Source organism: Nicotiana sylvestris, chromosome 6 (genome assembly GCF_000393655.2).
Source record: "Nicotiana sylvestris chromosome 6, ASM39365v2, whole genome shotgun sequence".
Taxonomy (NCBI): domain Eukaryota; kingdom Viridiplantae; phylum Streptophyta; class Magnoliopsida; order Solanales; family Solanaceae; genus Nicotiana; species Nicotiana sylvestris.
Genome location: NC_091062.1, coordinates 204,607,959 through 204,621,715, shown reverse-complemented (window position 1 = coordinate 204,621,715; position 13,757 = coordinate 204,607,959). Strand labels below are relative to the sequence as shown.

Below are 13,757 nucleotides of genomic sequence, written 5' to 3'. Positions count from 1 at the left end.
TTGAGAATCTTTTTTATAACTGAAAATACAAAATTTATGTATTATAATTGAGTTTGTTGAGTTATATTAGGAGTCTATTATGTTAATTGATTCGCTTTCTGTTTAAAAACAGTGTAATCCCCTATTTCATGTCGTGAATACAGTCGAATACAATAATTTGTCCAGCTTTAATCCCATGTTTTACGCCATGAATACAGTCGAATACACTCGAATACAAAAATCTGTTTAGCTGCAATCCCCAGTTTCACGCCTAGAAATGCTACTGTATTCATGAATATAATAGCTTAAATACATCGAATACACTCTAAAAAATCTGAAAACATAGCTACAGGAAGTAATATAGTAATGATAGCTACAACTAGCTAATAACCACTAAAACATAGTGGTTTCTGAAAGTTTCTCTTGAAGGATTAGTTACCTCCTATAGCAAAGGTTGATACCTAATTTATTTTAAATAAATATCCTTTTAAAATATTATATTCCATAGTTATCTTTTGATTTTTTATAGTCAAATATCCATTTATGGTTACCTCCTACCCTTAAGCCATAAAATAAACTTTGTATTATTTTTCTCTCTCATATCCCCTCAAATTTCTTCTATCTCCTACCCCACATCTATTCTCCCTCATACCGCCGCCCTCAACCTCCCAATCTCATTCATAGTCGAATTTCAATCTCGCTGGAGAAGGAAAAGAAGTCGTGATATTTCTCCCTCATGCCTAATATTCTTATTTGCTAAAAGAGTACACAAAGTCGACATAGCCAAACAAAAGACAGTGAAATTGTTGCCATTTACAAACAATTGCTCTTGAAAAAGCAATGGAAGAAGGAAAGATTTTGACAGATATTTTCTCGTTGTAATGGAACTTGTATTTTCTGTTAATATATTTCAATTTATCTCGTTGTATTTCATTGTATTCATTGTCTTTTTTTTCATTGTATTTCAATGTATCCCGATGTATTCTATGTATTTCATTATATTCACCGACTCGCTATATTTCATGAATGTATTCATATGTTTTATTTAATTAATATAATTTATGTATTCAGATGTATTATATAATTTCTCTGAAGATTGTTATGTTTGTGAGGTATTTTTCAGTTGAGAATCTTTTTTATAACTGAAAATACAAAATTTGTGTGTTATAATTGAGTTTGTTGAGTTATATTAGGAGTCTATTATGTTAATTGATTCACTTTCCGTTTAAAAACAGTGTAATCCCCCGTTTCACGCCGTGAATACAGTCGAATATAATAATCTGTCCAACTTTAATCCCATGTGTTCACGCCATGAATATAGTCGAATACACTCGAATACAGAAATCTGTCTAGCTGTAATATCCTGTTTCACGCCTAAAAATGCTACTGTATTCATGAATACAGTAGCTTAAATACATCGAATACACTCTAAAAAATCTAACATAGCTATAAATAGTAATATAATAAATGATAATTACAACTAGTTAATAACCACTAAAACATAGTGGTTTCCCAAAGTTTGTCCACATTATTTCATTATTTGTGTAGAGAAGTTGAACTTCATAGAGTTTTAGTGGGATATGACTTTTGTATTTCTCGTCCAACTTAAAGTAAGGATTCCCTAATATAAGTCCACGATTCCATCATAATGGGTCCAGGGGACAAGACTAAGCGGCGCGCATAATGGGCCGAGGAATCCATCTCCTATATATTACAGCATTTGAACAAAACGCATTTTTTAAAATAATATCTTTCAATAATAAAATTTCAAGTAATTAAGTTGATTTACATATTGGATGTGTCAGTCTTACCTATATTATAAAATTTTGATGATTCATTTCATAAACAAAGGAATAGTACAGTGTTGAAGCAAAATGGATGAGAAATTTAAATAGAAGAGAATGTAAAGGTTCTAGGAGTATTTCTTTTTTCCTTTTTTTACGACAAAAGTACTTTGAATATATATATATATATATTGAAAATGGTTATATATTTTACTTGAAACCTTTTTATGTGATAAGAATGTGTCGCCAAAACTTAAATGTAAGTTTTATGGAGTGTTGATTCGACCGGTTATGCTGTATAGGGCTGAGTGTTGGCCAGTCAGAACTCCCACGTCCAGAAGATGAAAGTAGCAGAGATGAGAATGTTGAGATGGATGTGCGGGTGTACCAGGAGAGATAGGATTAAGAATAAAGCTATCCGGGATAGAGTAGGAGTAGCCTCCATGGAGGACAAGATGCGGAAGTCGAGGCTGAGATGATTCAGACATGTTAATAGAAGAAGCATTGATGCTCCTGTCAGGAAGTGCGAGAGGTTGGCCATGGAGAGTTTTAGAAGAGGTCGAGGTAGGCCTAAGAAGTACTGGGGAGAGGTGATTAGACAGGACATAGCGCTGCTTCAGCTCACTGAGGACATGATCCTTGATAGGAGGGTGTGGAGATTTAGCATTAAGGTAGAAGGTTAGTGGGTAGTTTTTAGTTGTTCCTCGATAGCCTTAGTAACATGCATGTCCTCTCATATTCTTAGATTTTTATCACGTTATGTGGTTTTGTTCGTCGCAGGTATTGTATTCTCGTTATTATTTGGTACTACTTAGCCTTTATCTCTCCCTTTTTTTCTTTTCGCTTCCTTTTTTCTCCTTTTTTGCTTTCCTTTTATTTTTCTAACTCTTCCTGAGCCGAGAGTCTATTGAAAACAACATCTCTACCTGCATTAGGTAGGGGTAAGGTCTGCGTACAGACTATCCTCCTTAGACCCCACCTGATAGGATCATGTCGGGGTTGTTGTTGTTGTGTTGAAACCTTTACAATCAAAAGTCCGATGGAGGCATTGTTTGAATATTCCGCTTGCGTACCTTCGCCACCTTCAAATCCGGGTCCATCGGCTGCAATTTGAACTTAAGACCTTCAAATTGTTACCTTTTTGTTTGAATTTAAACTCAAATGAAATGGTGTGTTCACCAATACTAAGAAGCAGAGGTAGAGTGAAGACAGATGAGAAATTCGGTCATGCAATGAACTTATGAAAGGTTCAACTTTGTGGTTATGGGGAGATCAGTACAAAACGAACGAAAAACCTAATGATGAACTTTTAGACTCTTAGGAGTAGAAAAGGAAGGTAGGGTTGCTACGATGAGTAACCTTCACTTCCAACTAAGAGGTTGTGAGTTCGAGTCACCCAAAGAGCAAGGTGAAGACTTCTTGAAGGAAAGAATACCGAGGGTCTATTTGGAAACAACCTCTCTACTCCAAGGTAGGGGTAAGGTCTGTGTACACACTACTCTCCTCATACCTCAGTAGTGAAATTATACTGGATTGTTGTTGTTGTAGGAGTAGAAAAGGACTTAGAGCCACTAACAATTATAGGTGGCAAATCCAGAATGCTTTTTTTGAAGATAAAAAGTTCATTTACTTTTCTCAAATAACATTTCCAGCTTGGTGGCCATATCTATACCCGTATCTCTACACCCTAATTTATTACTATATCGTACGGTACCTTTTTCCTAAAAGAATTTTTTGAACGTCCCAAAAACTTTAACATTATTATTATTATTATTATTATTATTATTATTATTATTATTATTATTATTATTATTATTGTTGTTGTTGTTGTTGTGGTTGTTGTTGTTGTTGTTGTTTTACTATTTCTAAAATGTAAAACAAATTTAGTAGCTTTGTCCAACCTTATATACTATATGAAATGTTTAAAATTTAATATATTTAGTAAAATTTTCATGTTATATATAACATAAAAATTTTACTAAATATATTAAATATTTTTTTACTAAATATATTAAATATTAAACATTTCATACATAAAGTTTAAATTCTAAATCTGTTTTTGCATATAATATGAGACAATCGCAGTATATACAGTGGCGAAATCAAAGAATTCAATAAGAATATTCAAAATTTAAACACTTTTTGCTAGGGGGTTATACAAGGGTGTTCAAAGTTTATATTTTAATCAATAACATGTAATATTTTTACCCTATATACAATATAATTTTAGGACGGATGATGTTTAGTTGACCACCCGAGTATATATATGTATTTATAGCTGGTGAAAATAGCAATATGGGATTTGTGCTAGCTTCTTCAAGTGCTTGATTATTCCTATTATTGTTGGAGTCATAACAATTTCACAATGATGATAAATTGGAAAATTAAAATTCCACTTTTTTAAGTTAATGGGTATCCATCAATCAACAATAATACATAAATAAATGATTGATAGATATTTTTTTTAATACCAAATTGGTAGTAGTGTTATTCTTTCTTGTTTTCAGTAATATTCTTAGCTGTAGGTTGCTTTATTTAAGGCCGTGCCAACAGGTATAGATTCTCTTTAAATGCTGCAATTCTATAGCTCTCTGCTTCTCGACTTGAGGGGGAAAAATGGACGGATAAATTTTTGTGCTCTGTTTTGATTCTTTCTCTTTTCCTCTGTTCAAAAGATTGCTTGCTTTTTCCTTTGCCTTTTGCCACTCCTTTTCATGGATGCCCTATATTTTTTTATCAGTTTCTAGGCACAATGTGTAGCTGGTTCACACATACTTAAGTTTTTTTCTATTTTCTGCATATTCACATGCCTTATTCTATTTTGGACCTACTCTTTTGGGTATAAATAGGGATTGCTGGTTTGGCTTGTCTTCATTGCAGTACCATTTCTCAGTTCAGTGGTGTAGCTGGTCTTTGAGGGTGTGTACTAAAGTTGCATTTCATCTCTGAAGGAGGATATCATGAGTTATTTAAACCCTTCAACTGGCTCTGGTTAGTTGCAATGTACAAGCTTTTCATTTCTTTTAGATTCTATATATCCATCTAGTTTAGCATTGAGGGTGGTTCCCTCGTTCTTTGAAAATGTTATAATTAGTTTATGTCCTTATTAAAATGTTATAAATGGAGCGACATGGACAATGAGGATTCATATAGCCGACCCCAATTTGTTGTTGTTGTTGTGGTAGCTAGTAGTAATTGTTGTTATAGCTTATGTCCTTGTTAAAATGCTATAAATGGAGCGACATGGGCAGTGAGGATTCATGTAGCCGACCCCACTTTGTTTTTGTAGTAGTAGCTAGTAGTAACTGTTGTTGTAGCTTATGTCCTTATGGCAATTGATTCAGTAAAGCCAATTTGACATTGCAATAGCCACAATCAATTTGGGAACATTTCTTTTTCTCCCTTCTCTAATATTAATCTTTACTTGAGCTATTTGTTTCTTCAAGCATTTGCTAGTGGAGTAATAACTTAGTGAAACAATATTACAGGAAGTAGAACTTCTAGAATGACATTTGAGTTTGGGAGGACATATGTAGTGAGGCCCAAAGGAAAACACCAGGCTACGATAGTCTGGCTGCATGGCCTCGGTGATAATGGCTCCAGGTAAATTCCATTTTCCTTTTAATCCAGAACTCTACAGTTAAGATTTGGTGAATTGTTAATATCTTGTGCTTAGATATGCCAGCTTTTGTTTCTGTAATTTGACATAAATGCAGTTTTACAAAGTAACATTGATAAGCCTTAAGTGATCAGAATACACATAATCCGACCGAGTTATTGTTGCAACCTTTGTGCTTTCCTGATTCTCCAAATTTTTAGCGTCACTTTAAGCAATTATGAATTTATAATCATAAATCACACAGACTTTGTGGGCGAGATACATTATTCTGTTAGTATGGAGAAAAAGAAAGATTTTTGCATACTATTGTCTTAGAATCGAGTTGCCCGTATCAAGTCTTTGATATACTCTATAAGGGAGGATGTTATTTTTTTTTTTTTTCTTTCTCCTTCCTGGAATGAGACTCAACAGTGACTGGATAAATAAGGTGTTCATGCTCCTTTACTTTTTTGGGGCAACTACTTCATTAACTTGGTTATATGTGGTGGATATTCAAAATGTTAAGTAAGAAAGTTTAATCAATTGTTCTTATCCTGAAAATCAGCGAGGCAAATGGAACATATATATCGAAGCTTCTTCATTGATGCTGGCCTGTTCATGTCTCTCTTATTTCATATGTTTGTTATTTCACCCTGAGATATTCTGAACGCATTAGCTGATTGCCTTTTTCTTTCTGCAGTTGGTCCCAACTTTTGGAAAGCCTGCCCCTTCCTAATGTAAGCAGTGAGCTCATAACCCCTTAAATTTTGTGCTTCATCCTAAATCATTGTTTCTGAAATTTAAAAACTTTGCAGATCAAATGGATATGTCCAACAGCGCCAACTCGTCCTGTAGCTATACTTGGTGGATTTCCTTGCACTGCATGTAAGAATGAACCCCAAATGTATCAACATGTTAACTTTCATAACTGTCATTAAAGGACCATTGTATGTTATTCCAGGGTTTGATGTGGGTGAACTTTCTGATGACGGTCCTGATGATCTTGAAGGCTTGGATGCTTCAGTTGCACATATCGCGAACCTACTATCAACTGAACCTGTTGATGGTAATTAAGTTCTATATTATCCTTCATTATCAGCTTAGTTTTCTCTCGCTAAGCTTAATTCTTTTCTAAGGTCTGGAGTGTCAGGGTTGCTTTGCAAGAATTTCTTAGATGTTTTACAGGTATTAGAATGAAATGGGCTAGATAGAGTGCAATAGATATGGGGACTAACCCCAACTAGATTTGGATTTATGCCTAGTTGATTGGTTTTTCTTAAGCCTTGTTTTCTTAGGTCTGTGTTATACATTTGATTAAAAATTTAAAACCGTTTGGTCCAGTTAAACTTGGAATTGGAGGCTTCAGCATGGGTGCAGCCACTGCACTCTACTCGGCAACTTGCTTTGCACAAGGAAAATATGGAAATGGAAACCCTTATCCGGTCATCTTAAAGGCGATCATAGGTCTAAGCGGGTGGCTTCCAGGTTCAAGGTGTGATTGCATATCATATCCGAGAAATAATATTAAATACAATCTGCATTAGATTTTTGGACAAGTTATGTTTATGAATTGTGCAAGATATTAGTCTTACAAATTAGCTCCCTAGTTGTCTAAAGCTTCTGTTATGAAAAGCTATAAAAAGGCAGGTACCGAAAAAGTTAAAAACAGATTACTTATATGGTTATTTTTGAGTATTATTAGTCTATTCTACTTCTTAGACAACAAACATACGTAGGAGTTAACGCCTAGAATTGTGCAGGAATGTGAGGAACAAGATTGAAGGATCACTTGAAGCTGCAAGACGTGCTGCATCTTTACCTATTCTACTCTGTCATGGAATGTGTATGTACCTTGCAAAATTTGTTTTATGACCTTTTAGCTATTTCAGCACATAGTGCATCCGTCTTGAGTCCTCAAGGGTCCTTACCTCTGATCTGAAATACAGATTTGTCAAAATGTACCTCGACCTTTTTATTACTCCACAACCACACAATAACAACAACAAACTCGGTGTAGTCCCACGAGTGGGGTCTGGAGAGGGTAGAGTGTACACAAACCTTACCCCTGCCTTTAAAAAGGCAGAGAGGTTGTTTCCGGTAGACCCTTGGCTCAGGGAGGAAACCACACATGAACAAAAATTATGAAGAGAGCTTCTAGATTGCTATTATATGGGAGTATATTGCATTGAAGAATATAACAAAATTCTTGAGCAGAAAACCAGACTAGTATGATTAAACTTATTTTTCCAATTCTTAGTTCATTCTGCTTATTTACCTACGCGGTACTAAATTGCTCCTTGAAATTCTCTTATGAATTATCTTGACCTTGTTCCAAGGAGGGGCTCTTGTGTTTACTGCGCACAAACTCTAGACTATTAGTAACGTAGTGCAGTTTGCACGATCTGCATAACCATTAAGACCCTTCTGTTTGTTATTTATAGGCGATGAAGTAGTTCCTTACGTATATGGAGAGAGGTCTACTCATGTCTTGAGCTCAGCTGGATACAGGAATCTTGCATTCAAAAAATATGATGGGTATCCTTCATTTTCCTTTTTCTTTCTTTGCAAAACTGTAGTACTCATGGTTTAAGGGAAGTATTGTTTTCTTAAATTACCATCTTTTTCTGCAGGCTTGGTCATTACACAGTGCCAAAGGAAATGGATGAGGTCTGTAATTGGTTAAGTGCAAGACTTGAACTTGAGGGTTGCCGATGATAAACTAAGTCAAGAGTTTCATGATTGAAGTAGTGAATGAGTGAGGGCAAATGCATGAAGAAGCAATAATATGGGAATGCACACAGTTTTTATGTAGTTAATTATGCGTATGGTGAATTCTAGGACCTTAGACTTCCAGTTTTGACTCGATAATGTGCTGCAAAATAAAGTTTTTGATGTGTTTCTCTTTTCATCACTTGTAGACACCACCTGGATATTCTTTTTTTCCAATTCCTCTCATAATTTTGGAGTCATTGTACCATGATGTATCAATATTAATGGATATTATGCCTATTGTGTATGCTCTCTCTCTCTGTCTCTCTCTCTCTCTCACACGCACACGCGCGCGCGCAACAACAACAACAAACCCAGTGTATCCCACAAATAGGGAGTCTAAGGTGGGTATTATGTGCGCAGTCAGTGGCGAAGCCACATGGTTAGAAGGGTCGTCGAAAAATTATACTGTATAGAGGTAAAATATTATGTTTTAGAGGTATATAACACATATTGAACACCCTTTGTCGAAATGTTTTTTCACTTCTTTTAAATTTGAACACCCTTGGGGAAATTTCTAGCTTCGCCACTGTGCGCAGTCTTAACCTTATGCAAGTAGAGAGGCTGTTTCTGGTAGATCCTCAGCTCCAAGCAAGCATGTCCGAACTGTATAGACACACACACATGTTTAGCTAAAAGCTTCATCTATTTCCAGCTAACTAATGATTTTCTAAATCCCAGTAGTCTCATCCACAATTCTCAAGCCATTCTCTCTGATAAACTAAAGCAATTTCTTCGTCCATTTCTACTGAGTTTGCAAAGTTTGGTGTAAGCTCCAACTTTTGGCTCACAGGCCAGAGTTTTCCTGGTAAACATAGTGCAGAATTTTATTAGAAATTAGATGGCTCAAATTATTACAAGGCAGCTGATTTTCTACTAAGAGTTGTTGGGTGGAGCTTGTGGACTACAGGAAGAGCCAACCAATATTTTAGGATTCTTTTTGCCAACATAAGGCTAGCAGAAAAATCAACTTCTGTAAGTAACTCCTGTATTGTCATACTTGGCGCCCGCATATGTCAACGGTGTATCTCACATGCAAGTTATAGAGACTAGGAATACTTTCAAGCAAAAAACATTGAACTGGAACAATTTAAACAAGTAGAGACAATTCATCGTTTCCACAAAAATATGACAAATGGAATCAAGTGCTTATTTTATTACAGCTCGCAAGCCTAAAGACTATCAAACTTAGTGCTTGAAGTATTACAACAGTTCAAACATTGGTAGAACTATTCTATTCTCTGCAATAATATATCTCATTCTGCTTTCCCCTGGTTGGCTGCGATAGTTTTCAGCTTTTCCTTGAGTTCACCACTCTGCATGAAAAAAATTGTTGAGCATGTTTCTTTTACCCGGCCTAACTAGATTCACATAAACAAGTGAAATTACCTGGTGCATATTCAGGATGATATCCGATCCACCAATAAACTCCCCGTTGATGAATATTTGTGGAAATGTGGGCCAGTGGCTGCAATATATACAGAGATTATGAGTCCTTGAGCAAGCATCTAGATACATTGCACCTTCTGAAGTGAAACAACTTGTCTTAATGCAACTACTTTGGATTAAATACAGAGCTCACAATTTATTAATCTCACAATCACTGCATAAACAATACCCTGCAACATTACTAGTTTAAAATTGATTTACCAGATACATCTCCTTAAGATAGAGGCTAGATATTCCTACTTTAAATTCAAGTCCTGAAATACATGCATCACTCTGACCAACTAAGAACAGTAAGAACCTAGAAGAAGTCAGAACTCAGAAGAAGAGAACTGATGATCGCAGCTGATTATCATAAGTTCAAAGAGCTCCATTTACAACTTAATTTGTTTTTGTCATTATGCAAGTAGTTACCAAATGCAAGTAGACAACGATATGAATTGCCTCAACCCCAAATCCTCCCTCAAAAGATCATCTGACTTTATGGACAAACCAGTAATCTCATTTCCAAAGTTTACTACGATATAACATGGTAGCTGATATCCCAGCTCAGCACAGATCTCACAAGGATGTGCTTAATGTTAAACGATATTACATAGATCACAGTAGAGGGAGAAAGATAGCCACCTAACATCTAGATGTTGGTATCCATCCCTTGAAAAAATTGCAATTACAAATCCATTAATAAACAAAATTTCACAACCGTAGACCATTTAGCGTCAAAAATACCTGAAGGCTTTTACAGCATTCTTAAGCTCGGGATCTTCTAAGATATTTCTGGCACTTATAGGAACGCCTGCAAAGACCACATCAATTGGTAAGAAGATGAATACTATTTAAGGCATGGACCTCTACCATAAACCTATGCCTTGCAAGTCAAAAAGATGCAAAAATCAATAAGAAGAGACAATAAAGCCAGAAGAGAAATTCCCCTTCAGAGACTACTTGGACTTACTATATTCTTTCAGCACTCTGACAGCCAATGAGCTGAATCCACATCTAGGAAGCTCTGGCACACCTTTCATGTATATCATCACAGGATTTTCCTTGACATCCTACAGTAGAAGGATGACAGAATAGCTAAATCTAAAAACTTAAAAGAACAGCTTATAAGCCAAAGGGGTAACACCATATCTATATTCAAAGATTGAATACAACAGTGCTTTTACTTGCCACCCAAGCAGAAAATGTACCGATAGTGACAAAAAATACCTGCTCAACAATGTTCTCCAGGGAAAGACCTGAACTCTCAAGCTTACTAGTGGGTCTAAAATCTTCATGAGTGTCAGGATCACTAGGCACAGTAGTTGAATACCACACTTCCCCCTGATTAATAGATCTGGATGTCTATTACACAAATGGAACAGCTGTTAAGAACAATACTTTTAAAACAGATATATAAGAAACAACAACAACAACAACAACAACCCAGTATAATCCCACTAGTGGGGTATGGGGAGGGTAGTGTGTACGCAGACCTTACCCCTACCATGGGTAGAGGCTGTTTCCAAATAAACCCTCAGCATCCTTCCCACCAAGAACTCCACACCTTGCTCTTAGGGTGACTCGAACTCACAACCTCTTGGTTGGAAGTGGGGGTTGCTTACCAAGAGCAATCCCTCTTGGTAAGAAAGAGACTGAAAAATCCACTTTTGTCTTATCCCGTCTACGGGCTAAACTCTTTAGTATCAAACTTGAGCATATGCCCCAAATTTCATGAGTAGATGCCAAATGGCGACATATGGTAGATGGGATTCAAGCAAATGTTTTTTTTTCCTGATGATAAGGGATTCTAGCAAAGCTCATAGTTTATAATAGAAACTTTACAGATGCAACATGCATCTCAGATTGTATTTAGCTTGTAAGAATAAACTATAGTGTCTATCGAGCACAGAGCAATGGGGTGCACAAAGTTCAGACGAAAGAAAAAAGGTAAGGAACTCTTCATATTAAGCTCAATTTTTTATTTTGCATGTCGGACAAACCAGTAGAAAAAAGGCATTTGTTGACACATTCTTAACAATAAGCACAAGCAGGAAGATAGTAGTATCATTCTCACAATAGTAGATGAACGAGCAAGTGGATAGGCTGCAAAACGCTTCAACAGCATTTGAGATAATGATCTTGCCATAATTTCAGAACCAAAGTTTGCTCAAACTCTTTCAGCTGCAGTAAGTGAAATAAGAAAAATCACAAATCAGTTCTTAGTGCTTCACACTCTCAGGGGTGGTTTCGTAGGATGTATAAGAATAATGCGGAATAAGGTGTATTAGTAATGCATGTATTAGTAATGCAAGCATTAGTTGTGCATATATTATTTCTTATCTACTGTTTGGTGTGGTGTATTAAAATTATAATGCATTGCATAATTTTTAAGAAAAATAGTTGTTTACAAAAATGTCCTCCATATTCTCTAGCTTTAAATGACTTTAAGGACAATTTTGTCTTTAAACATACTAATGCATGCATTAATAGCCTTGGTATTACTAATGCCATGGTTTTCTATGCATTACTAATGTATAGGATAATACCAAGTATGGGATTAGTTATACACATGTTGAAAAAATGTGCCAAGCAAGATATTAGTAATGCATAGAGCTAATGCTTGCATTATTTTTTCTAATACCTCCTACCAAACGACCCCTCAGTAACCTAGTGAAAAACCTGAACTACAACGCATACTACAGCCTTACGAGACCAATGAAGCTAAACTATCCAAAAAAAAATTCAGCTAGACACTAATTTAAAATAGTACTAGCATGAATAAGTTCCACAGGATTGACGCATTTTTGTATTTGCAAAGACTAATATAAAAATGGAGTTATCAAAGACATCCCATCTCTAGGGCCCAAGAACTCATATTAAAGCATAACAAGAAGTTCAATATAATATCTGATCCGAGATTTTTAATCTAGAAATATGTTTCTATTTCAAATTTCGGTAGAGATACAATACTATATCAACGCCAAATTCGTAGAGGCAATTCGTCGAACACCTATAAGCAGAGGAAAGTGAACCAAATTCACATACCCATTTCAGCAAACAATAAAAAGGTTGCATTTTGATTTTTTCAGCCAATAAACCCATCCACAGTTCAGAAAGAATCTAAGCGAGCATTCAAAATTGAACAATTAATTGGAAAAAAAAAATGAATCAATCGTTACTGAACACCGGCGCCTTTAGAAATCTGACAAGGAAATGATAAGAAAATAGAGAAGCGCGAATACGAATAGAGGGGGGTAATTACCAGTCAAAGAAGAGAAGATTACAGTGCTTTGGGGTTAGGCTTCGTAAATTTTGTACCTCTGAACCCTTCTTCAGGCGAAAAATTATTTTGTTACCAATTCTGCCCTTGAAGTGTTACACTTATCCACTCTCTCTCTTTTTTAAAAAAATAAATAAATAAATAAATTTAATGAAGTGTTCGTATATTTATAATTTTAAGAAGGAAAAGTAAGGAGGAGAAAAACACGGTAAATACAAAACAAATCCTTTGACTTCTTTATGCCATGGAAAAATATTCTCTAGTTTAAAATACTGGGTATTTAATTAACCCACGTCTTATACTATAGTTAGTATTTGAGTAGGTTAAATAAATAACACCATTAAAATTCTTATAGTACATGTGACAACTATCTAAAGTCCTAATTAAAAAATTGGACAAAACTTTACTCGAGGTGATCTCACCCCCTTGTTTATAAGTTACAATGTGATATTCTGCAAAATTTGACATGCTACAAAATATGTACTCTATTTCATTGTTCTCTTTTGTTTTTTTTTTTGTTTTTTTATGCGAGTTAGTTCAGAAGTTGATGGTTACAAGCGCTTTTATGGAATGACTTTAAATATCTTTGTGGTGCAAGTATTTCATCTCTCCGGTTCACAATAAGTGATCAATTGGTCACTTATTGTGGACCGAAGGGAGTAATCAAGAGGAATTAATTTTGTTTTTCCAAAATTTGTCTTTATTTACATATCCCAATGTGTCAAGTTAACGATATGCAAATTTTATTTTTGGATAATTTAGTTAAAATACCTAAAAAAAAATTAGGAGTTAGGGGACCGGAGAGAGAAATAACTAGTGAATCTAAACGTGACACGTTTTGCTCTCAGAAAGGACTTGAGGAAAACATTAACGAGTTTTGCTAACATAAAAAATTATGTGAAGAGTTTTAACTGGT

At 35.2% G+C, this 13,757-nt stretch overlaps 2 protein-coding genes across 2 annotated transcripts; one reads left to right on the top strand and one right to left on the bottom strand.

Moving 5' to 3' along the window:
- Positions 1-4,331: 4,331 nt before the first annotated feature.
- Positions 4,332-8,377, top strand: LOC104236960 (uncharacterized). The gene is made up of 9 exons (XM_009791011.2): positions 4,332-4,754; positions 5,252-5,366; positions 6,062-6,098; positions 6,177-6,246; positions 6,323-6,427; positions 6,703-6,853; positions 7,122-7,204; positions 7,803-7,896; positions 7,992-8,377. The coding sequence occupies exons 1-9, from the start codon at positions 4,724-4,726 to the stop codon at positions 8,074-8,076; spliced, it is 771 nt and encodes a 256-aa protein (XP_009789313.1). The 5' UTR covers positions 4,332-4,723; the 3' UTR covers positions 8,077-8,377.
- An 809-nt stretch (positions 8,378-9,186) lies between these two features.
- Positions 9,187-12,980, bottom strand: LOC104236961 (monothiol glutaredoxin-S15, mitochondrial). The gene is made up of 7 exons (XM_009791012.2): positions 12,824-12,980; positions 11,636-11,742; positions 10,789-10,923; positions 10,532-10,631; positions 10,306-10,372; positions 9,520-9,598; positions 9,187-9,446 (listed from the first exon to the last, which is right to left on the bottom strand). Exons 2-7 carry the CDS (start codon positions 11,705-11,707, stop codon positions 9,387-9,389), a joined length of 513 nt encoding a protein of 170 aa, XP_009789314.1. The 5' UTR covers positions 11,708-11,742; positions 12,824-12,980; the 3' UTR covers positions 9,187-9,386.
- Between the last annotated feature and the right edge of the window lie 777 nt (positions 12,981-13,757).

Bases quoted from the DNA above. Each gene is read 5' to 3' on its own strand.
- LOC104236960 (XM_009791011.2), top strand. From the start codon at position 4,724: ATGAGTTATTTAAACCCTTCAACTGGCTCTG. The intron at 6,854-7,121 runs GTGTGATTGCAT...AGAATTGTGCAG, and splicing joins GGGTGGCTTCCAGGTTCAAG to GAATGTGAGGAACAAGATTG. The intron at 7,205-7,802 runs GTATGTACCTTG...TGTTATTTATAG, and splicing joins TCTACTCTGTCATGGAATGT to GCGATGAAGTAGTTCCTTAC.
- LOC104236961 (XM_009791012.2), bottom strand. From the start codon at position 11,707: ATGGCAAGATCATTATCTCAAATGCTGTTGAAGCGTTTTGCAGCCTAT. The intron at 10,924-11,635 runs GTGAGAATGATA...TTTGTGTAATAG, and splicing joins TTGCTCGTTCATCTACTATT to ACATCCAGATCTATTAATCA. The intron at 9,447-9,519 runs GTAATTTCACTT...TTTTTCATGCAG, and splicing joins TCATCCTGAATATGCACCAG to AGTGGTGAACTCAAGGAAAA.